This window comes from Barbus barbus (assembly GCF_936440315.1).
Source record: "Barbus barbus genome assembly, chromosome: 9".
In the NCBI taxonomy this organism is placed as follows: domain Eukaryota; kingdom Metazoa; phylum Chordata; class Actinopteri; order Cypriniformes; family Cyprinidae; genus Barbus; species Barbus barbus.
Window position 1 is genome coordinate 29,974,127 of NC_136737.1, and position 23,484 is coordinate 29,997,610.

A 23,484-nucleotide genomic window follows, 5' to 3' on the forward strand; every position below is an offset into this window, starting at 1 on the left:
ATGAGTCATTGTGCTGCAAGTGTAAATTATGCCACTTTACACATAACTTTACACATAACCAAATTATGACACTTTACACATGACTTTACACATAACCAAATTATGCCACTTTACACATGACTTTACACATAACCAAATTATGCCACTTTACACATGACTTTACACATAACCAAATTATGCCACTTTACACATGACTTTACACATAACCAAATTATGCCACTTTACACATGACTTTACACATAACCAAATTATGCCACTTTACACATGACTTTACACATAACCAAATTATGACACTTTACACATGACTTTACACATAACCAAATTATGACACTTTACACATGACTTTACACATGACTTTACACATAACCAAATTATGCCACTTTACACATAACCAAATTATGCCACTTTACACATGACTTTACACATAACCAAATTATGCCACTTTACACATGACTTTACACATAACCAAATTATGCCACTTTACACATGACTTTACACATAACCAAATTATGACACTTTACACATGACTTTACACATGACTTTACACATAACCAAATTATGCCACTTTACACATGACTTTACACATAACCAAATTATGACACTTTACACTTTATTATGCCACTTAAATTCTAAAATGAAAACAGTTGCTTTATTATTGAAGGATAAAGGTTAACTGCCGTCTCTGATTATTTTATCCAGACACTGCGCACAAGTACAGTTTAACCAAACCTACAGCACAACAGATGAAGGCCAGGTTTGATCCTGAACCCATGAGACCACAGAGAAGACAGAGAGAACATTCAGAATTAAGACTTCAACATTAACTTTTTGCTTATTTTCATTTTTTCATATTTAAAAAAAAAAAAAAAAACATTATTTTGTATTTATATTTATCTGGTTACACTACACTACTTTTAGCATTATGTTTCAACTTTTATAAATTAGTATGTTGTGTGTTTTTCAGAATGTATGCTAATGTATGTTTTACCGTTTGATTCCATCACTGATCTAATATTGTCTGAGAGTCTAATTGTGTTTTTCCTTATAAATGCTACAGCCTCCATATTTTCTTCAGAAGTCAGAAAGAGCTTTATTATCAACTATGTTTACACACACAAGGAATTTGACGACAGCTTCCAGTGCAGAATAAATAACTGATTTATTCTTGATAGGCCTATTATATTGTCAAATGTTGCATTGTTTATGGTAATAAGTTCAAGCATGTGGCTGACCCTACAGGTTTATTCCTAAACAGATGTTCTCTCTTATAAACAATACAGTACTGTACGAACGGTTCGCGAATCGGTTCGACTGAATCACTCAAAAGAACGACTCGTTAGCGAGTGGCCTCCTGAACCCGTGATTTAGCGCCGCCTGTCGACCGACCGCAGATCGCATCTGCTCCACATTTTCTTCTGAAGCGAAGCTCCGCCTCTGACCATCGCAAATCTGTGTATGTGAGAGATGAAAGCCGTCCGAACCGTGTGCATGAGCAGTGAGGTCCTCGACCATCGCAGTCCAGCTTGAGCTTCGGTTCGGTGATGGCCGCGGCTGTGGAGAGAGGAGGGGTCCGGGCCGCCTTCATGAACCCGGGGCTCGGTGCACCCGCTCCCGCACCCGCCGCCGCTGCGCCCGGAGGATCAGCCATGTCCGGAGCTGGGGGCTCGGGCTCGGGTGCGGCGGGTTCGGGTCCCATCATGCCTGTGCCTATGAATTTATTTGCAACGTGGGAGATTGACCGCTCATCTCCGAGCTGTGTTCCGAGGTACATCAAACCTAATGCTATTGTTCATGTGTGTAAATAAAGCTTCAGGACACTAATGCATTTCGTTGCTTGCATGCTCTTCTGTGCAACATGGGCTTTAACTTGCGCATGTTATGCTGAAGGAGGTCAAAACAAAACTCGTGCATTCAGTGTTGCGATGGTGCTGTGTTATGACACATGGAAACATTAATATGTTCATTGTGTGGACAATTATGTTGGCAAGTGTCTGTATGAACACAGAAAACATCAATAGTTGACCGGATTAATGTGCATGTTTCGTAAAGCGGGTCACAACAAATCAGATTCATGCAATGTTGTGATGCTGAAAAACGAAATATTTGGAAACATATGTCAGAGAGCTTTATATAGGTGCATTTCTTGTGTGTTTAGTTTGGTTTATATACACATAAAATCAGAAGTAATCAGCATGTTTTGGGTGTCATATAAACACACCCACTAAAGTTAAAGCATAGCAAAGACAGGACAGTGTGTTTGGATCATGCTTAGTTTAGATGACCTGAAAATGTTCAAATTGACTTTCAGAGCCTGTGTTCAACAACTTTATATTTAGGAAGGGTTGTTTTAGTGCCTCATTTCAATATCTTTCTTCTGACATGCCATTTCATCTCATCATAGTTAATATAATTTAAGTGCAACTTTGCATATATTTACTGAAAATGTGCCTTGTTTTGGTTTTAAAATGAGGATGGCGCATGTTTTTTTAAAAAGCCTGTGTTAATTGCATGGACGCTTTTTAAGTCTGAAGCAATCAGTGGTCTCAAAAGCCCTTTTGTATTCATTACAGTCATATCAATGCAAATTTGAGCTTGTTATAATGACCATGAGTGTCATTTTTTTATAAAAAAGATGCATATTCAGGATTTTGAATGAAGTTAGTTTCAGTTATTGTCTGCTATTATCAGTTTTCAGTTATTCAGTTTTCAAGCATGATTCTGTTATTATCGGTTATTAACAGTTTTAAATAATGCTTCATTACATGATCATAGCTGTTGGTGATTATATAGAAAACCAGCGTATCTCTTAGGGTTTAATAAAATCACTTTTGACATGCTTGACTTGTTTGTAAGAGAAAGCATCATCCCAATATGTAGAGTATCAGTATGTTATTCCCTTTCCTCTTTGCCCAAAGAATTCATGTTACACATGATGCATTTTGTCCAAATGACCCAAACCACATCCTGTAATATGAATTTAAAACCCAGTTCTTCATGGAACATTTCCATGAGAGTGAAGTTAAAAGATTGGTGAGATGCTTTACAGATTCATGGCTAGTATGTGATTTATATTAATACCTTCCTGAACTAAAGTATTTGATTCATTCTCTTAAATTATCATCAGGGTATTGCATACTCATTGGTTACGAATTTGTATTTGTAATTTTTTTTTTTTAAATTTTTGTACTAATTAACTTTGTTCAAATTCATACAAAATACCCAACTCTGTATAGCAGGTTGATGAATAGGATCAGTACTCAAGCACCAGCATTTACATGCTTATGGAAGTGAACAAAGAGCAAAATCTAGTGTGTCTTCTTCGATGCCAGATTGGATTTTGTAGTTGTCAAACATTATAAAGTTAAAGCAAGCACATCCTCTGTTTGTTGTTTTAAGGGCAGGGTGTTTTCTGCTATCTTCAGATGCAGTCTTAGCACAATAAGGGATCTTAAAGACAGCAAGATTAAACAAACAGTCATGAATTTTAAATTTCACAATCTGAGAATCTAAAACATAATACATTGATTTAATTGTCACATCAGTATCACTAAATATGGCAGTTTATACAAAAATCTGGTCATGGACGCTCATTTGTCAATACAGTGTTTAATTTGTGCTAAAATGAATTAAGCTAATGAATTTGCTTAATTATATTTTGTGTCGGACTCCAAATCTTCAATACTTATCTTGCTGGATCTGTCAGCTGCTTTTGATACAGTCAACTACCAGATCCTCCTGTCAACCCTATTGGTAAAGGGCATCTCAGGAACCATACTCCAGTGGTTTGAGTCTTACCTTACTTATTTGAGTCTCAAATAGTTCCTTCAAGGTATCTTGGAGAGGTGAGGTGTCCAAGTCTCAACGTCTAGTTACTGGGGTGCCTCAGGGCTCAGTTCTTGGACCACTTCTCTTCTCTGTCTACATGGCATCACTAGGTTCTGTCATTCAGAAACATGGCTTTTCATATCACTGCTATGCTGATGACACTCAACTCCTCTCATCCCATCTTGATGATCCGACGATAGCTGCTCGCATCTCAGCATGTCTAACAGACATTTCTGGCTGGATGAAGGACCATCACCTTCAACTCAATCTTGCCAAGACAGAACTGCTTGTGGTTCCAGCAAACCTATCGTTTCGTCACAATTTCACCTTCCAGTTAGACACATCAACCATCACTCCTTCAAAAACAGCCAGAAACCTTGGAGTTATGATTGATGATCAGATGACTTTCTCAGACTGCATTGCTAAAACTGCCCGGTCCTGCAGATTTTCTTCATTCAACATCAAGAAGATCAGGCCCTTTCTTTCAGAACATGCTTCGCAACTCCTTGTTCAGGCTCTTGTTCTGTCCAGACTGGACTATTGCAATGTTCTCGTCAGGTCTTCCAGCCAGTTCTATCAAACCTTTACAATTGATCCAGAACGTGGCAGCAAGATACATTTTTAATGAGGCAAAAAGAACACGCATCACACCTCTGTTTATCAATTTGCACTGGCTACCCATAGCTGCTCGCATAAATTCAAGGCATTAATGTTTGCCTACAAAACCACCACTGGCTCTGCACCCTATACCTAAATTCATTACGTCAGACTTATGTGCCTCTGGAAGCTTGCGTTCTGCAAGTGAACGTCGCTTTATTGTTCATCCCAAAGAGGCACAAAATCACTTTCACAGACTTTTAAATTAAATGTTCCCTCCTGGTGCAATGACCTGCCCAACTCAATCCGAGCAGCTGAATCCTTAGCCATCTTCAAGAATCGGCTAAAAACACATCTCTTCCATCTTTATTTGACCGTCTAACTATAGCTCTCTCTATTCTACTTCTATTATTAAAAAAATAAACTAACACTAGCTTTTCTAATCTTTTTGTATTCTATCTATTTGTTTTCTTTTTATTTATTATACAATTAATAAAAGCAAAAAAAGGCCTCTAACACTAGCTTTCTTTTTTCTTTTTCTATTCTATCTGTTTTCTTTTTATTATATAATTAAAAAAACAAACAAACAAACCTTGCTACGTGTACTGTGTTACGCTAACTGAGATTTGTTATAGCACTTGCATATCATTGCTCTTTTGTTGATTTTGATTGCATCCATTGCTTTGGATAAAAGCATCTGCTAAATGACTAAATGTAATGTAAATGTCTTATATCTATGTAGTAAATGTGCATTTTGCCTAAAAACATCCTTTGGTTGTTACTATATTTGCAATGTATCACAACCTTTTTTATTTATTAATGTAGCAAGTGTGGATGTGTGCCACCTCTCTGTTGTTTTTCTGTTATTTTGGATGATGGTTCAGTACAGCGAGTAATTGTCTGACTAAAAGCAAACCTGGTGGCACATTAAGCTCCACAGAGAGCTGTGAGAACTCATGGGACCAGATTAATCAGCTCGGCCCAGATGTGTCTCGATGGCTTTGGTAATAAGAACAGGATGCTTCCTGAGACGTAGGGCGTCCCTCAAGTATCTGGACCTCAGCAGTTCACAGCTCCAGATCTGACGCCGCGGGCCGCCCTCGAGTCCTCTCAAAGAAAGGGCAAATGTGAAAAATGCCAAAGCTGTTTGCTTCATTTGTTCTGCTTCATACAGCATGGCTGGACTTCTAGAGGAACTACAGCTGAGTCAAAGAAATGTGCACTGCATTGAAGCACATTTTTATCAATTCTTGCATGTGGATTTTGCTCGGAATTGAACCCATTATCTTGGTGTTAATAATAATAAATAATAAATTAAAATAAAAGAATCTAAGTTTTAAATAAGAAAAATACAATACAGTTTATAATATTCACATTCGTGTTAATGAAGAAGCAGTTGATTTAAATAAGCCAAACTCTGAGTTACTTCAGGCACAATCTAATGCTATTGTCATTGCAGTGCAGTGTTTCTAATCTCGTCTTATATCACAATGTTTAGTGTTTCATAAAATAGCCGGCAGTACCCAGTCCCAGTCTCTAGAAGGACACTATAGGTGTACAAATAACGAGGGCCGCTGGAAGTGATTTATAGATTCCTCCCCTCCTTCCTCATGTCCCTGCAAAGACAAATGAGTGTAAACCCAACCAGCCATAGATCAGGCTGCCGTAATTAAACATGCGGCTCCAATCCGTTTATGCAGCCAGCATGTCAATTATTCATGCTCGTTCATTGGGCCTTAATTGGTGTGGGACTCGGTGTAGGGTCATTATTTCTGACGAAACGCCAGCTGATGTACATGATGTTGTCCTTTCCCAGAGATCCATGCGGTGGAAATGCATGCATCACTGTACCTCTTGAAAACCATTGGTTTCTGTTTCTCAAGGGTCCCGCAGGAAATTAGCTGCACAGCTCAGGCTCATTTTCTGTTTTAAACCACTGATACACACTAAAAGGACTTCGGGGCGTCAGTAAATGTCAGAGGAAATGTCTCAGTGTTTATTTCATCCACACATGGATATCCGTAAGCTGTTGAAATATGAACATATCTTCTTTTGTGTTCTGCAGAAGAAAGAAAGTCATACAGGTTTGGAACATGATGGTAAATGATGAGAACATTTTTGGGTGAATTATCTTGGGCTGCTACTAATGATAATTGTTTTCTGTTGATTGCTCTATAGATTTTTATTAGTCGTTGATAGAACTATAAAGGAACCAAAATTGCACAATTCTTTGTGATTCCCATCCTTGCTAAACATGCATATACCTCTTATATAAGAAGCAATAGGCCAGTTATACTCCTTTTATCGCAGACTTGTAGGAACCTATTGATTTCAAAGCTGTTTAGCATCGGATCTGTGATTAACCGTGTAGTTTCCTGCTATTGGATGGTTTGATGTCTTTTTCATGGTACTCTTTTTAAGAGGTCATCTTCGGTATCTGACGTCTCGACGGGAGGCATTTTAATTAATTTCGGAGCGCCTCAGGACCCCGGCTGTGTCGTTTTGCGCTTCTCTTTCTCTCGTCGAGCTCAGACAGCGGTAGAGCAGCTATCACTGGATAGCGCTGATATGTTGGAGCATGTTTTTGATGAATTTTGGCATGTTCTGCCCTGGAATTGAGATATAAAGCGGCATTCGTTTCTAGTGTCCTGCTAAAAATCATATGGTCTATTGATTAAGGCAGACGTATATCATATTACAACAGAGTAACACCTCTGATAAGCCAATAGGGTCTATATAAATTAACTCAGTAAACATACAGAAAAGACAGTAAAAATGCTTCAGGAACCTGTTATTGGTTACCTAACATATGGTGAAACCCTGTTTAGTGCTTTTAAATTTGCATTATTTGTAGTTCTACTATAAAATTTAGTCAAATGTATGGTTTTCTCAAGTGAAAAATATGAATTAAATATAATTTACAGTGAAAAACAGCTAAAGGACATTCCTTATTATTAGTGCTGTCAAACGATTAATCGTTTTTAATCGATTAAAGTTTTAGTTCACATAATATATCTATGTGTACTGTGTATATTTATTATGTCTATATAAATACACACACATACAATATATATGTTGAAACATTTACATTGAACAAAAACTTTTATTTTGGATGCGATTAATTGCGATTAATCGCTTGACAGCACTACTCATTATATTTTACATAAATAACTGTTATCAGTAATCAGTACATGGGGTGTTTTGTGTTGCGTTTTCGTTATTTAGTTCATCTGCATTGCATTATTTCAGTGTCGTGTGTTACCATGATGCTGTTTTGTAATTGTGTGTATGACTTTGTATGAGTACTGGTTATGGTTTATGGACAGCCCACTTATAATGAACTCTGAATTTGCCCTCTGTGTTATCATGGTGGTAACCTACATTTTAAGTTAAAAAACTAATTGTGGTTGTTTAAATATGACTGTTTTAATACATTACTGTGCAGTTGCTAGGGTGCTGTGGGTGGTTGCTAGTGCATTTCTAGGTAGTTTCTGGTGTATTATTGGTGACAGTAACTTAGCAAGACTGTTCCTAAGTGGTTTCGAGGGTGTTTTGAGTGGTTGCTAAGCCATTGCTATATTGTTGCTAGGGTGATCAAAGTAATTATGGGAGACTGAGATGTGAAAACATCAAAGTTTAGATATATAGTGCAAAAACAGGCCAAAGGTTTTACAATCATGTCCTTACTGAGCAAATCAAAAAGAGACACCGTGTGTCTCGGGGGGCAGCACATGTGCATATGTGTTTCGGAGGGTCTGGTGTTTTCATGCTTGCATGCATCGAGCTGCAGAGATTGTGGCTGATGTGGTGAGAATAAACTGCGTTTGTCCTCTTCCTCCTTTTGTTCTTCCTGTGTCTGTATGCATGAAGGCATGTATGCACATACTGCTCAAAACCTTGGGGTTAATTGATTCTTTTTTATTATTAATATTGATAAACACAATGCATTGTGTTAGTTGACCCATCAAAAATTATGAAAGTAGAATTTTAATTTGACGTGTATTAAAAACAGTGTCTCTCACTTAAGTGCCATTTTCTTTCATTAATATGATATGCAAATACAGTTTTTTAGAATATACTGATAAGATTTGAAGTACACTATAAGCACAGTTGTTTTTCACAAGGGCTAGCAAGGTCCAAATCAGAGTTACCGATGAAAGCAGGATTTGTCCCATCAGGGAAGACATTTCCTTCAGGAAGAAATTACCACGACTTTCATCTCTCCCACCTTCTCTCCTTTCATCTGCTTCTCTCTCTTCCTCCCTTTATCTATCAGAGTCACTCAGGAAGATATAGCACAGGTTTCTCTCTGAATCTCCTCCGCAAGTGGAAAATTACCCATGAGCCCGCGGGGCATCGCTGAGAGCTGAGGCGACCAATTAGCAGTGCAGTGAGCGTGAGAGTCCTGAACTTTGATCATTTGCAGTGAAGTTACAGATCACTTACACATGCTGTGAAAAAACTAAATGATATACTTTATAATTAGGGCTGATTCAGTCTGAAGTATGAGGAGCAGTAGTGATGCTTGCCTCAGCAAACACCTCTAAAAATACACAATATTATAGCCATTCTGGATAGTCCTACACTGAATACATAATTCTTGTCAAATATAGTGGTAGGGAAAACAGATGGTGTGTTTGATGAACTTATAATGTCTTCTTAATTTGAGCATTCTGCCATATGAGCGCTTTTATTAACACTTGGTTTCCTAGTTTCCTTCATTATTGACTCACGTTGTGAGAGTGTGTGTGTGTGTCTGTGTATGTCTCTGTGAGTGTGTGTGTGTGTGTGTGTGTGTGTGTGTCTCTGAGTGTGTGTGTGTGTGTGTGTGTGAAGAGGCATTCGGTTTTCCATAAGAAGTGTTTCCTCTTCAGGAAGGAGCTCCATGCAGCCTCTTCCTGTGACTGTTTGATCCATCCCAGCCGTAGTTTATATATTTATTAATACAAGATAATTAAGTCAGTGGGATAAACGTGTGAGATTTAACACTTAACAGACGATTATATTTAAAAACAACACATCTGAACAATGAAAAACAGAATCCAAACCCTCACTCAAGTGTTCTGCTAAAGTCAGATACACTGCATTAGAGCATGATGGTGTATCTGCAGATAAATAACACAGGAGCTTATCTGAATGGACAGTTAAAAGTGACAGAGTCCCTGCAGTACCGTGACGGAGAGCTGAGGTAAGAGTAGAGACTAATGCATGTTCAGTAGCCTGATGGTCTGAGGCACAAACACTGGATGAGTTACACACTGAAGTCAGGTTTAGGAGCATGAATAATGATGTTTCCTTTAGAAGACACCACCGGTAACAAACGAGGAGCACAGAGACATTCCTGTGACTCAACAAGTAGAACGTGTGTTTGAATGCATCATAAGAAATAATGATGATCAAAATAACTGTGTATAATATTCATGTTGTTAATAACACTATGCATAATAGTATGACAACACACTGAGATTATTCAAATGATGAAGATGGTACTCAACTTGTACTCAAATTGTATCTTATAATAATAATAACAATACTATACATTATTTTAATTACAATACATTATTTTGGTATTATTTATCAAATATAGTATTTGTTAATATTTTGAATTTACTGTTATTTTTATATTTTCAGTTTATATTTTATTTTTAGTTTACATGTTAGTCAGTTTTTTATTAGTTTATTTTAAATTTACCTTGAATTTTTTTCAGTTTTAGTTTCAGTAATTTTAATATGTCAGCGTAACCTTATTTTAGTTAGTTGCCAAGGCAACATTTTTTTATTTAAGCATATTTCATCTAATATATCTTGGTTTCAACTACCAGCGGTGTTTTTAATAGATTTAGTTTTAGTCAACAATAACAACACTTGTGTTCCTTGTATTAAACAGCTAAATGAATTCTGGCATATAAATCATCAAACAAACACATATTTGTGTGTGTGTGTGTGTGTACTGCTATTCCCTACATTAAGGGACCAAATGTCCCCACAAATATAGTGTGTGTGTGTGTGTGTGTGTGTGTGAGTGTGTTGAAGGAACATTTTATCTGCATGCAAGAGAGATCAAGACAAAGAGCAATGCTCCAAATACCATCAGACAGCACTGAAACACACCGATCTGTGAGATCCATGAGTCACCATCACCATCTGTGTCACAGCATACAGATACGTGTGTGTGTGTGTGTGTGTGTGTGTGTGAGAGAGAGAGAGACAGCCGTAACACAGCACCTCACACTACAGAGCCATTGAGCTGAGCAGAAAGAGGAAGCTGTATGTCTGTGGAAGTGGGATAAAGTGTGTAAGAGCAGACGTTCATTGTTCTGAGCCGGCCGAGTGTGAGTGATGTGCATTAAACACAATGCACTGGTCAACAGGAGATTAACAGGACGCTTTTACTGCATTATCTCCCTCTTGTTCATTCCAGCAGATTCTTGATGTTCCTCTAGTGATCATTATGAATATATTAAAAATAACACCCCAGGACTGTCATGTGCAGTGTGTTGCATCATGCGTAGTGACGCGGTTTGCACTGATTGGACTGTTTTAAGTATCAGAATGAGACTGATTTCATTTCATTTTAGCATCTCTAGTGGTGTGGATGTTCATAAATACTACAGCAGAGCAACCAGAACTAGAAACACCAACTAGTATCTACCTACTGTACCAGTAGAGCTGGACACACACAGCAACAAAGTACCTGGCCATTTGAACAATGAAGTGACTGATCTCAAATAAACACAGAGGGAATCAGCTCACAGGTGAGTTCAAGGAGAGTGGGATGTTAACATGATGTTAAAATGATCAAATATAACCGTTTTATTGATGCAAAAATCCCTAAGTTCTTCACAAACGATACGCACAATGTTGTCTTGGCAAACACAAGCTATCTAGGTTTTCTGGTTTTGGAATAGGACAATAAAATTAAGATGTATTAAATTATTGTTATCATAAGTGCAATTAGAGTTATTATTGGCCTTGTTATATTTATAATTCAGGGTTCACATAATAAGTTTCCAAAGCATCATAAATAACTATGATGATGCTAACGGTCTAATCAGATTCAATGATCTATGCTAAGCTACGCTAAAAGTGCTACCGCCAGACCCGGAGATCGGCTGAATAGATTCAAAAACGGTAAAACTCAACTGTTTAACTCTTGGGGAGTTGGAAAATAAGCCTATTTTCAAAAATAGTGGAGTGTTCCTTGTGATGCACTACCTTTTAAATGCACTACTATTGTGAACACCAAAAGCGCTGGGGCTCCGTATTCAAGGTGAATTTTACTGTGAACATACATTGTTATTATTGCCCAGCCTTGGTTTTGTTTATCATTTCTTCTATTATAGGTCAGAGAAGTATATTTGGAAACAGTGTTTTGTTTATATGGAGTGTTTCCCATGAGCAGAGAGAGCTGGACTGCACACACAGGCAAGATAATGTCTTACAATGCAAGTTATTTCCTGTTTGACTCAGATCCTGGCCACAGGGTGGCAAACCTGTGGCCTGTGAGTCAGCAGAGAACGGGGCATAAACTTGCCCTCAGAGTGAGCACAAAATAGTCTGTCTGCTGAGTCAAGCGACGTGTATTCGTTTCAGAAAAGTAGAGCAGGGCAGCCTGTGCTGGTGACCGTGAGTTTACATATCTCTGTGTGATGCAGCAACACTTCCTCATCATATAGAGGGGAAAGCTGGAAGAGCAACATGGTATTTGTCTTGCAAATATTGCAGTGTTTCATAAAAATGTTGGAGCCTGACCTCTGAATGAGCGGGTTTTCCGGAGGGTGTTCATTATGCAAATGCTGCAGGTCGTTGTTCATTATGCTTGAGATGCTGCAGTCACGAGACAAACACGAGGCTTTGATCTCCACCTCTCAATGGGGAGCAGAAGAGGTGTTTACGTGCCAAAGTGCATGGCTGTGCTCAGAAGCATGCTTTCCATGCAGGAGAAGCATCTATGGGTGCTGTTTGTGTGGTATATAGGACTAGAAGAATAAAAAGTCCGTCAGCATTTACTTGCCATCATGCCATTCCAGACTTTCCATTGTGGAAATCAGGATTTTGCACACAGACCAGTGTGTAACTGAAATAGTAAATAAAAGAAAGATTACTGGATTACATTATACTATTTGGATTACTATTGTATTACTTTTTCAGATTTTGGAGTTGAAAATTGCATGTTTCATTCAGTGCTAGTTATCATTTATTTGTAATTATTTGTGAAATTGTTTCAAAGTAAATCCTAAAGTTTTTTCAGTGTACACCAAACGGTGTGAAAATTTCTGTTTTGACACACTTGGACAAGAAAGAAAATCAAACAGTATTTCGGATTTATGTATTCATAGTATCATAAAAACAGGTTAATTTGTGAACTATATTTCAGGTCTTCTCAAGTGGCGTGATAGCTTTGTTATATAAACAAACAAAAAAAATCGAATGTCAGATTTCTTTTGTTAAAATAATGGTCAATTTCCCTTAAATACAAAAATAGCAACAAATCTCTTAAACTGCAGTTTGCATCGACTGGCTGTATAATTATATTATTAGAATATAAACAAGAGAAATTGAGTTGGTTTTGTCTGTGAATAGGATGATATAGGTTCAGGTTCTAATGTAGCTCATTGATTAGCTCGGGTCATTATGGGTGTTGGTCTTCTGTCCTGCTGATGTGATTTCCTTTAGTGTTACAGCCCGAGGCGCCACTGAAAAATCACTGCTAATTACAGCCATTCACTCATTTTGGGAAAAGACACGACCTTGAGTTGCTGTTTAAAGGTCAGTCCTGGTGTCATAGGTTGGATTTCAGCAGCCTTGGTCCCTGAAATTTATTTCCCATCATACGGATTTTAAAAAGGTGATAGTTGAAGAGTTATAAGCAACAAACCAAAGCCAACTATGAGGTAAATCAAAACACCACAAACTTTGATTTGAAACAAAATCGTATTGGAAAATTGAACAATAAGGCAAAGGTACAAGACTTAGTTTTAATGGTTTAATATTTAATGACGAAATAAACTACAATCCTATAAATCACTGTGCATGACATAAAAAATGATTAATAAATATACAACTATTGATTTAAAGATGCTGAATATGTTACGTCATTGCGCTCAATAGAGTGTAACCTTCGGCTCTGATTTGGAAAGATTCTCTGCAGAATCATGGGTAATGTAGTTTTTCCACCAGGAATAGTGATGCAATTCTTTAGATCATTAAATCTCTAGATCAGTGATGCACTTTTCTTTTTTTTCCGGTTCTGTTCACTGAAAAGTTCTTTGAGGAACCAGATGGTAAACAGAACATTTTAATAATCTAAAGAACACTTTAAAGAACCTTTTGTGGAATGGAAAGGTTCCATGGATATTATATGTTCATCATGGAGCCATCAATCCCAATAAAAAACTTTTATTTTTAAGAATGTAGCAAGATAATCTGTTCATAAACATCACCAAGCCATAATTTCATGTCAAAGCAGTGGTTCTGGGCATAAAGTCACACTGCATTACATATCACACTTTACTGATAAATGTATTGCAATAACCTTGTTTATGGATTTTTATTTTTTTTCATTTGGCTACATTTTGCTAACCCTGCAATCGGTTGCTTTGGCAGTTTTTATAAGAATGGTTTACAAAGGATTTACACAGAAATTAATTTCTCATGCATCATAAATGAGGCTCTGCATTGTTTAAAATAATACGCTTCAAGGAACTTGCGCCCCCCTGCAATACACATAACCTTCTGCCCACACTTTACGATTGCATAATTCATATCCTGTGGCATAACACGCACAAACAGAGGAACAAGGTGTTTTGACAGCAGATACATATTTGTGTTTGTAGCCGTATATGCCTCAATCTGTATTTTCACATGCGTGACCTTAAGGTGTGCCGAGATTACGTTCATAATCAGGGTCTTAGACAGAACAGATCAAAACACACACACTCCTCCCTCTGGAAACGGGTTTGTTGTTTAGGGCAGGTACAGACTAATACTCAATCATCTGTGTCGGCAGACCGTGTTTTAAGACTTATCGGGCTATTTATCATGACAGATTTACAATCATAACAGCCTCCCCACAATCATCTGTTCCCTGTGGGAATATGTCAGAGTATTTCATAATACTATCATGGCTGCTGTGTGTGAGAGAGATGGTGATTGAAGGCAGTGTGTGCTGTCTCGCTCCGGGTGCCACGGGCAACACCATCTCTGTTAAGCTTCTTACAGTCGGGAATCATTAGGGAGCAACCTGTTTCCGTTCATGCCAAGAGTCTGCGCTGAGATTAGCACATCCTCCCCGAACACAGAAAAAGAAACCCTGACCGAAGGCTGAAGGCATCTTCACACTGGCTAATGTGGCTCTGCAGCGCCTCTAAATCGGGTTGCCCTGACCCTTCATGACCCAGAGTATATGAGGACATGTGCAGGTCACATTTGACCAACATCTGTGTGCAAACTCATTGTGTTTGAGTGTGTTTAGGCCTATAGCTCCACTAAGATTGTAGGACAAGGTTCCACAAAAACACATTTGTATGGCTTCGTAATTTCCATTATTTTGCCATTATACCAAGAGTATATTTTTTGTTGTATTTTAATCAGGGTTATTATATAGCCTAACTTTTGTTACTTTAAATAAAATAAACTTGTAATAAACAGCTAGTTCCCTAGGAAACAATTCTTATTTTTATTTATTTTAACTTGATGTACTAAAATAACTAAAACTAAAAGTGATAATGATAATAATAATGTAGACATAAAAAACTAAAACTAATACAAATGAGAGAAGCACACAACAATATTATTATAGACAAAACAGAACATATAAAGATAAAAACTAATTCAAACCATTAATAAAAAGTACTATACTATATGCCATAATAAAATGCCACAATAAAACCTTTTTTTATTAAAGGCAATACAAGTTTACAATACTTACATGATATACCTTTCAAGTTTGAGGTCAGTAAATATTTTATTTTGGAAAGAAATTAATCATTTTATTCAACAAGGGCACATTAAACTAACAAAAAACGACAGTCAAGAAATGTATAATGTTACAAATAAATGACTATTTCAAATAAATGATATTATATTTTCAACATTGATATTAATCAGAAATATTTCTTGAGCACCAAATCAGCATATTAGAAGGATTTCTGAAGGATCATGTGACTAGAATAACTATATATATTTCATGTTTAACACTGTAAAGCTGCTTGCTTCTATGCAGTCTACTGTATAAAGTGCTATATTAAAAAATGACTTGATTTGACTGGAGTGCTGAATCGCAGAGCCGGTGCAAACATATCTACATCACTGCGATCAGATGCTTTCTTAACTGATGCTTTCTCACCGCTGTTATTATAGGTGTGTGTTTAGTTTGTTATTGAGAGGAAAGCACACAGCACATATTGACATATTCATGTAGATAATTCCAGCATTGTAATAACAGTAAACCACTGCTCAGATATGTCCAACTTCTTTCTATCCCTAAATCAGGGGTGTCCAAACCTGCTCCTGGAGGGTTTAGCTCCAGCCCTAATTAAACACACCTAATCCAGCTAATCAAGGTCTTTAGACTTACTAGAAACTTCTAGTCAAGTGTGTTGGAGCTCAAATCTGCAAGATGTCTGCCCTCCAAGACCAGTAACAGTGCTAAAAAAGGAAAACTTTATTGTTAAAACGTCACAATTTATACATATCATGATTTACTGCTCATTTTACAGGTGAAGGGGTTAGCCATTCATTTACATATAAAGGTCTTAAAGGTGCAGTAGCAAAAACAACTGGTTTTAATTCTAAAGGGCATGGAAAATGCTAATGAAAAAAAAGAGAAAGAAAAAACCCCTAAAACTATAGCTGTTTGTTCTAGCTGTAAGTGGATAATTGACCAAAAGTGAAATTACTGTATAGGGGGAATGGCATCTTTAATGTCAGTACCACACACAGCACATAAAGCGTGGCTTGTAGTGTGTGTCTCTAATGCAGGACTCGAAGTGGCATTAGTGTATGTGGTTGTGTCCTTGTTGTAGAGTTAGAGACCAGAGTGGGGTTTACAGAGAGGGAAGGAGTGAAAATACTGAGAAAAAAAATCAAGAGTGAGGTATTTCAGTCCTCAGAGAGGGTGAGTCATACAGGACAGAGAAATCAAGGTGTGTGTGTGTGTGTGTGTGTGTGTGTGTGTGTGTGTGTGTGTGTGTGTGTGTGTGTGTGTGTGTGTGAATCTCAGGATAAGCTCCTGACAGACTCTGGAACGTGAAGTTGAAGAAATCTCCAGGATGAAAGTGTCGGCTGGGTGGTATTTGAAGTTCAAAGGCTCCTTTCAAATACATGTTCCTTACATTTTCATTTCCGAAAATGTTCATTTCAGATTTAACAGAAAATTGAAGTGTAGCATCCGAACACATTTTGATATTTTGCGAAGTGCGAGGAGTAATTAAACAGATTAACATGAATTTCAGTCTAAACCAACTACGTTTTTGTGTGCTACTTGAGGGCATAATGATGTGTAGGGTACAGCTTCCTGTCTTGCCAAAGGCATTATTGATCCAGATAAACACTGAGGACGGCAGAGTAATTAGCTCCCAGAAGACCATAGAATGAGTTCATACCTGCTTAACTCCTGAATCCACCACACAGACAGGCTCGCCAGTGTTTGGCAGCTAGAAATACACCTTTGAGGTCAAGTGTGTAGCTTCTTTTACACCAGCAGTGGAGTTAAAAATAATCCAAACAGGTTTCCCCAACAATCTGCCTGTCTACCATTGGTCAATATACAAAGTGCACACATATTATATTATGTAAACAAAAACTTTTATTTTGGATGCGATTAATCACGATTTATCTTTTTTTTTTCATTAGTATATTTTGAGCCTTACTTTTCAAGGCTTACCCTTTTCAACTGTCAAGCAATAAACTAGCTCCTGCCTTTATGTATGGTTTATTAAACGATTATTATTTTGCACTCACAATCAGTCAAAATGCAATTTGATTCTGACCTCTGAACATGAGCTTTGATAGCACTTGTGTTTATTCACAGTGGTTTTACACAATTTGGAGCATCTGCATTTAAAAGGTCATGTGAGCAACCTCACAAATAAATCAGACTGAAGCAGAAAATCATAACTGGGGACTAATTATGATGGCACCAAATAATCCTGTCTCTCTCTATGTGTCTCTGTCTGTAAGGTTGTGCAGTCTGACGCTGAAGAAGCTGATCGTTCTGAAAGAGCTGGACCGTGAACTCAGTTCTGTTGTTATCGCTGTCAAGATACAGGTAAAATGACGCCGTTACTATGTTGCTTCTGTGTATGTTCTGGTCTGTCGAAGGAGGAGTGTTGCTGTGTCGCTCGGTGTTTGATATACAAGGGCTAAGAGCTTTACACAAGACACGGTGGAAACTGTGAGCTGTTGCCAAGGCGACAGCTTGCTCAGTGGGAAGATAGGCTTGAGCGCAATAAGATGGCATGTGGGGGGGCTGAAGAGGTGCATTGTGGGATATACTGAGGGGGTAATTTCAGAGCACTTGGAAGGCCCTTAGCATTCCACACAGGTCACTGTTTGTGTTTGGTATTTTTGTAAAGCTTTGACTGTTTAAAAAGAGAAGTATTTTTACGTCTATATTATAAATATTTCTAAACCTTCATTTTCTTAGGGAAATAGCAAAAAAACAAAAACAATCATGTTTTACGGGCTGTTCACACAACATGTCTTTGCGTCTAAAAATGCTCAGGAATGGTTTTTAAAAAATCACAACACAGAATGCGGCAAATAAAACCAACTTGCAATGCTTGCCCCCCCTACGGGGGCTGTGTCCAAATTCAGGGTCTGCATCCTTCGGAGTACTCATTTGAAGGATGTTACGTCACAGCGCCGCGACGAAGGCTGTCCAAATTCGTAGGATCCTTCAAATGCGGCCCACAAATACGTCCTCCTTTTCCCCGAATTGGAAGGATGGGTGTGGTGGATCCTTTCCCGTCCTACCTATCCCATAATTCTTTTCGGCAGAGCGTAATGGCGGACGAAGCGAGCGGTAGCGGAGTGGGAGAGGAGTTTCTCTGACAAAACAAGCTAAAGTTTATGCTTCGGCTCAATGAATTTGTAGGAGAAATTAGTAGAATACTTCAAAACAAATAAAAATAGGCTATAATGGCTTACCTGGATGTGACTGTCTTGTAGTCTGATATAAAAAACTCTCCGACAACGAGCAAAGAAAGTATTTAATTTATTTAATTGCTTTATTTCTTCCAAAAGAATTAAAATGAGGAGAATAACTCTTTGTTTGTCCATTTTCCCGCTTCTTGCTTGGCGCTGTCACGGTTGCTAGGCGACAGGATATGAGCAACGGGTAAGGGAGGGAACTGAAAGAAGGGTAGGCTGTCCAAATTCACAAACACCGACTTCCGGGTTTTGTGGACGTCGGAGGATCCCTCCTCCTTCAACCGGGTAGGAAGGATCCTAAGGAGGATGCAGACCCTGAATTTGGACACAGCCAGCGTTTCGAGAGCAGACGGCTGACTCAGCCGGCGCAATTTCTCCAGAGCGACTGCGGGAGAGCTGATGACCACACAGCTGTTTCACGATTGGCCAAATTCACCACATGACAACAACGACGTGTATTTCGGGTTTATTCTGACAACTTCAGTCCCACTAATGCTCATATACGGACTTTAAAAAAAATTAAAATAAAAATAAATTAACTTTTCATGTCATCTTCATCTCGTAAATCATGTTTATTAAAAGATTACAATTATTTTTACTGCAATCACTTTTTTGTTAATTCGTTTATATAGGTTTTGTGCATAGGTTTATTTTGGACCTTTTTCATACAGACCCTTTACAGTATTAAGCTGCATAACCTATTTAGATAATCATTGTTTATGGAATAAATCAAATGTCAATCTTACAGACTTTTAATATAATGTGGTCATCATGGATTCTGATTGATACTAATTGTGTAGTTGCTGGGTTCATCCATCTTCACTTGTTGCATGTGATTACTGCCAACAACTCAACAATAACGGCATTTCTATAGCTTCCAGTTCGTCTGCAATAAAGCAAGCAAACGCCACGTGATCTGCCATGACTGAGGTAGATGCAGCAAACTACGAGAGCCCCGAAGTGTCCGACTTGACGACTCCGTTTTCAACTCCGCCCCTGACTGCAAGCGGCTACTCTCGTTGACCACCGTCTGTAGCCGTGCTTCAAGTCGAACGCACCTAGAGTCACAAAGGAGATGACCCCATCTCACCGCCTTGACCTGCTGACTGATGCCCTTTTGCATTATGGACGGAGGAAATCAACTGACCTAGGTTTGTCCACTGCTGCATAACCTGTCAAAATTCTGTGCTGGTGGTTCACTGTTTATGCATTTGATATTTTCTGGAGTGAAGCTGATCACACACAAATTGGTCAGTATAAGAAAATTAAACTGTCTTTACAGAGGTGCAGCTCCTGCAAAGACTAGACAAAGCAGAGAAAATATCGATTCTCGCTCAAGAAGATATCTCATCTGTCATCAGAGAGGCACCAGGTAAACAATGCACATAAGAAGCAGGTAACAATAGTTGTAAATGGGAGACTTTTAGATTCCATTTACAAGCGCATTTTGCACAGACTATGTACCATTGACGCTTGTCTTGCTTCCTGTTATTTTTGTTGTCTAGTGTTGGTTTCTGAGGGAGAGATGGAAGAAAAGGGAGATGGAGCTAGCCCAACAGAAACAGAAACCAATAAGTAAGCAACTGAAGTGAATGTGTGAATGTCTTGAATACTGTAAGATATGTGAAGGAGTAACATTAAATGAAGCACTTTATTAGAGCAGTAGTAATGTCTTAAAATGATCTGTCTGTAGATGGAAAAGGGACTACATCATCAAGCTGATTCAGTTAGAAGTAAGAGTTTAATGTGTTATGTAAGACTAAATGGTAATTACAGCCGTCTTATAGTGCCCTGCTGGAAGCCTAGGTGTGAATACAGTAACAGCATAGTTTTGAAGGACACTGTCACAGTGGTTATAAATGAAGAGTTGCTATAATGCTGCAGTAATTTAATGTGGTATAATAAGTAATCACTTACCACCAAGGCCTCCCTTATAACATATACAATGTTTGCTCAGGTTTCTGCTTGGTAGCTACTGAATTTGTGCTGCACTTCTTGTGATGTATAGATCTGGGACTCGTGAGTCGTACATGGAGGGTGAAACAGAGTAAGCAAGCAGTAATCTGTCTGTTACTGTACTCTGATCAAGTGTGTAAATAAAATTTTATCATATTTATTTGCTGACCATGTAGAATTGAAGACTCTCTGCTGAACATGGAGAAAAAACACCGCATTGGGAGAAGATGGCAAGAATCTGATTCAGACTTCCAGTCGACCCTTAAAGATGTTGACTGTGAGCTCAGAGGCCAACTGATCTGCAAGGCTAGAACTGAATCGAGCTGTCCTCCTCCATCTGAAAAGAAAATATCCAGGTAAAGTACTGTGGATAAGTAGATACAATAAGACATTATGATCAAACTTTAAAAAGGAGCATGATACAAACTGATCGATTCATTTCTCTGCATGTGTGTTTCCTAACTTTGCTTCAGATGGACAGGGCATTGCCATTAGACTGTCCAACAAGAGACTGAGACAGGCAATAAAGGAATACAATAGCATTCAGTGGCCACCACAGATGAGCATCTTCCCTGCAACAATTGATTTTCAGGAAGCATGCGATCCCTCTTGGCATGTCTACTTCTGCTTTGATGACACTGTAAGTATAGTTACCTAACCCTAGTAACCACACAGCAGTCACTCTAGTAACCATCTGACACCGCTTACTAACCACAACTACCTGACAGTCATTTTAGAAACCACCTGGTAAAATGACATAGCATTTAGTTGTCTTTTGTCTTCCTCCAGATCGAAGAAGATGATGTTTCACGGAGTCTAAAAAGGCGAGGGATAGATGCCTTGCATATGAAGACTTGGGCAGCTGAGGAAAAGCGCATGCTTTACCAGGAAATGAGAAGAGTGACTGAACATCTCCATCAGCAGCGTACCTTTCTGTGCTCTGCCATTAAAGACACAGAGCAGCCTGGTGCAAAAGCTGCTCTCATCCAACGTCTCCAACAGCTGGAGAGAAAACTACATCAAGCCACTGTGATGTTTCACCCACATGTTCCAGACATTGTTCCTGAAGACAGTCCCTACTTGTGTCAGGCCCTCCCCATGTCAGGATTTCAGACACTGGTGTACAATGATGATGGAGATAATGATGACTATGAGGATGACAATGAGAACTAGGACTGGAAGCAATTGCTTGGGAATTATTCCTTAGGCAATTTTCTCCCACAACAAAAATGACTAACACTGTTTCTCATCATCTTTGAGAAATGTTTCTCAGCCCGTCCATCTGTCTTTCACCTGGGGCCTCATTTCTAAAGTGTGCGTACGCTCAGATTTGATCTTAGTGTGAGTACGCTTTAATCCACGCCAGCGCTCATATTTATAAAGACTGTTTGAGCACTGCAGGTTTCTGTTCTTGCAGCACGCTGGTCTAAATTATGATTGGTGATATTTTATGTTAATGACATTAATTAGGAGTCGTTTACAAGGCAGAGAGCTGAAACCATTCAATTGCGTGTGAGTTGAAGATCATTTGCGATTCATAGATTTGACATCTGAAAGAGACGGACATTTTATAACTGAGGCCCCAGGTGTGAAGTTCAATCTTTCTGTGAACACAGGAGATTATTTACATTTCCAGTGTTGTATGATATCATTGTATCCTGTGAAAAATGAATGATTGTAAATGCAAAGCGGAAAATGTATATGTTGCAGCAGATCACAGAAAAAGTTCATGGTGGTGGAATATAATGTAGATGTGCTGTTTTACTAGGTCTGATCAGCTTAGGTACTGTTTTTAAGCACACACATCACCAGTAGTCTGTGTGACGACAAATTGTGTGTTTACCATATTGTGATTATTTGACTTATTTACTGTAATGTACAAATGTGATCAATGTGCGTGAGGTGCTTTGTTTTTGTGAGTTCACCAAACCAAATCCCCTTTGACTAAGTTTAAATGACAATAAAGTATTGAATCCTCTGAAGCAACTATAAGTTTGTAAAAAATAACAGGGAACATACAGGTGTATTGACTCTACAATACAACTTTCTCTAAATTAGTTACAGCCGTGTTTTCAGCCATTGTCACAGCACGCTTGAAAAGTAATTGACTTAATAAATGACTTCTACAATGATTTTACAGTCATAATCTGCCAGAGAGTGTGCCACATACAGGAGGTTCTTGCTGTTATTGGCTTGAAATGCTATAGATCCAGGTCTATGTAGATGAACATCTTATTTTCTCTCTTCCCATTGGCTGCTTTCATTTTATGTTCACAGTCTTCGTTTAGTGAATGTATATTACATTTAGTTTTATCTTTAGTTCGTTGCTATTGACGCTGCTATTGCTGAAACACGTATCTGGTTAAGGCTAGAAGGGATATGTATGGCGCTACTGGGCATGCGCACAACAATACAGTGTAATGTTTGTCACACTGTACAAAAATAATTCATATTTTTTCATTATTGTAAGGGCATGTTTAAGGTTGGGGTAGGTGTAGACGTTAATAAAACACAATTTAATAGGTAGACAATTCATTTCATTGTTCGTTTCTGGTCGGAGCTTTATCCCCCCCCCCCCCCCTTTTTTTATTATTAATCAAATAACATTCACAGGGGATACAGTCAAAGCAAAAAACATACATACACAATCAGAATACAAAACAGTAATTACCTGAACAAAAGTAGTAACAAAAAAAAGAAATGTAAAGAAAAAGGAAATAAATAGTTACTATAAACAAAATAATTTATAGAAAAATTAAAATAAACTATAACTAAAATGAAAAATTACACATAAAATGTCAACTTCAAGAAATACTCAGGAGGTAATCCTTACAACAAAGTAATAATTTTTTTTCCATCAATACAGTTGTTTTAACAGCTTTCTTATTAAGTGATGAGCAGAGGGATTCATAAAATAATTTCAAATCAATACAAAAAATCCTAAAATTGGGC

At 38.0% G+C, this 23,484-nt stretch overlaps 1 protein-coding gene across 2 annotated transcripts; it reads left to right on the forward strand.

Annotated features, from left to right (window-relative positions):
• Positions 1-1,419: 1,419 nt before the first annotated feature.
• LOC306874689 (uncharacterized protein) lies at positions 1,420-23,066 on the forward strand. Of its 2 annotated transcripts, XM_079424897.1 has the most exons (9): positions 1,420-1,765; positions 17,605-17,692; positions 19,451-19,727; positions 19,859-19,948; positions 20,082-20,151; positions 20,585-20,623; positions 20,709-20,888; positions 21,006-21,172; positions 21,322-23,066. In XM_079424897.1, exons 3-8 carry the CDS (start codon positions 19,652-19,654, stop codon positions 21,025-21,027), a joined length of 477 nt encoding a protein of 158 aa, XP_079281023.1. In that variant the 5' UTR covers positions 1,420-1,765; positions 17,605-17,692; positions 19,451-19,651; the 3' UTR covers positions 21,028-21,172; positions 21,322-23,066. The 2 variants fall into 2 exon arrangements, with proteins under 2 accessions (XP_079281023.1, XP_079281024.1); XM_079424898.1 differs by lacking the exon at positions 20,585-20,623 and having other exon boundaries at positions 1,437-1,765; positions 21,322-23,057.
• Positions 23,067-23,484: the final 418 nt, after the last annotated feature.

What these genes read in the sequence shown, in the direction of transcription:
- LOC306874689 (XM_079424897.1), top strand. Translation starts at nt 19,652, where the DNA reads ATGACCCCATCTCACCGCCTTGACCTGCTGACTGATGCCCTTTTGCAT. An exon ending in TACATGGAGGGTGAAACAGA is followed by an intron (nt 20,624 to 20,708) that starts GTAAGCAAGCAG and finishes CTGACCATGTAG; the next exon opens with AATTGAAGACTCTCTGCTGA. An exon ending in TCTGAAAAGAAAATATCCAG is followed by an intron (nt 20,889 to 21,005) that starts GTAAAGTACTGT and finishes ACTTTGCTTCAG; the next exon opens with ATGGACAGGGCATTGCCATT.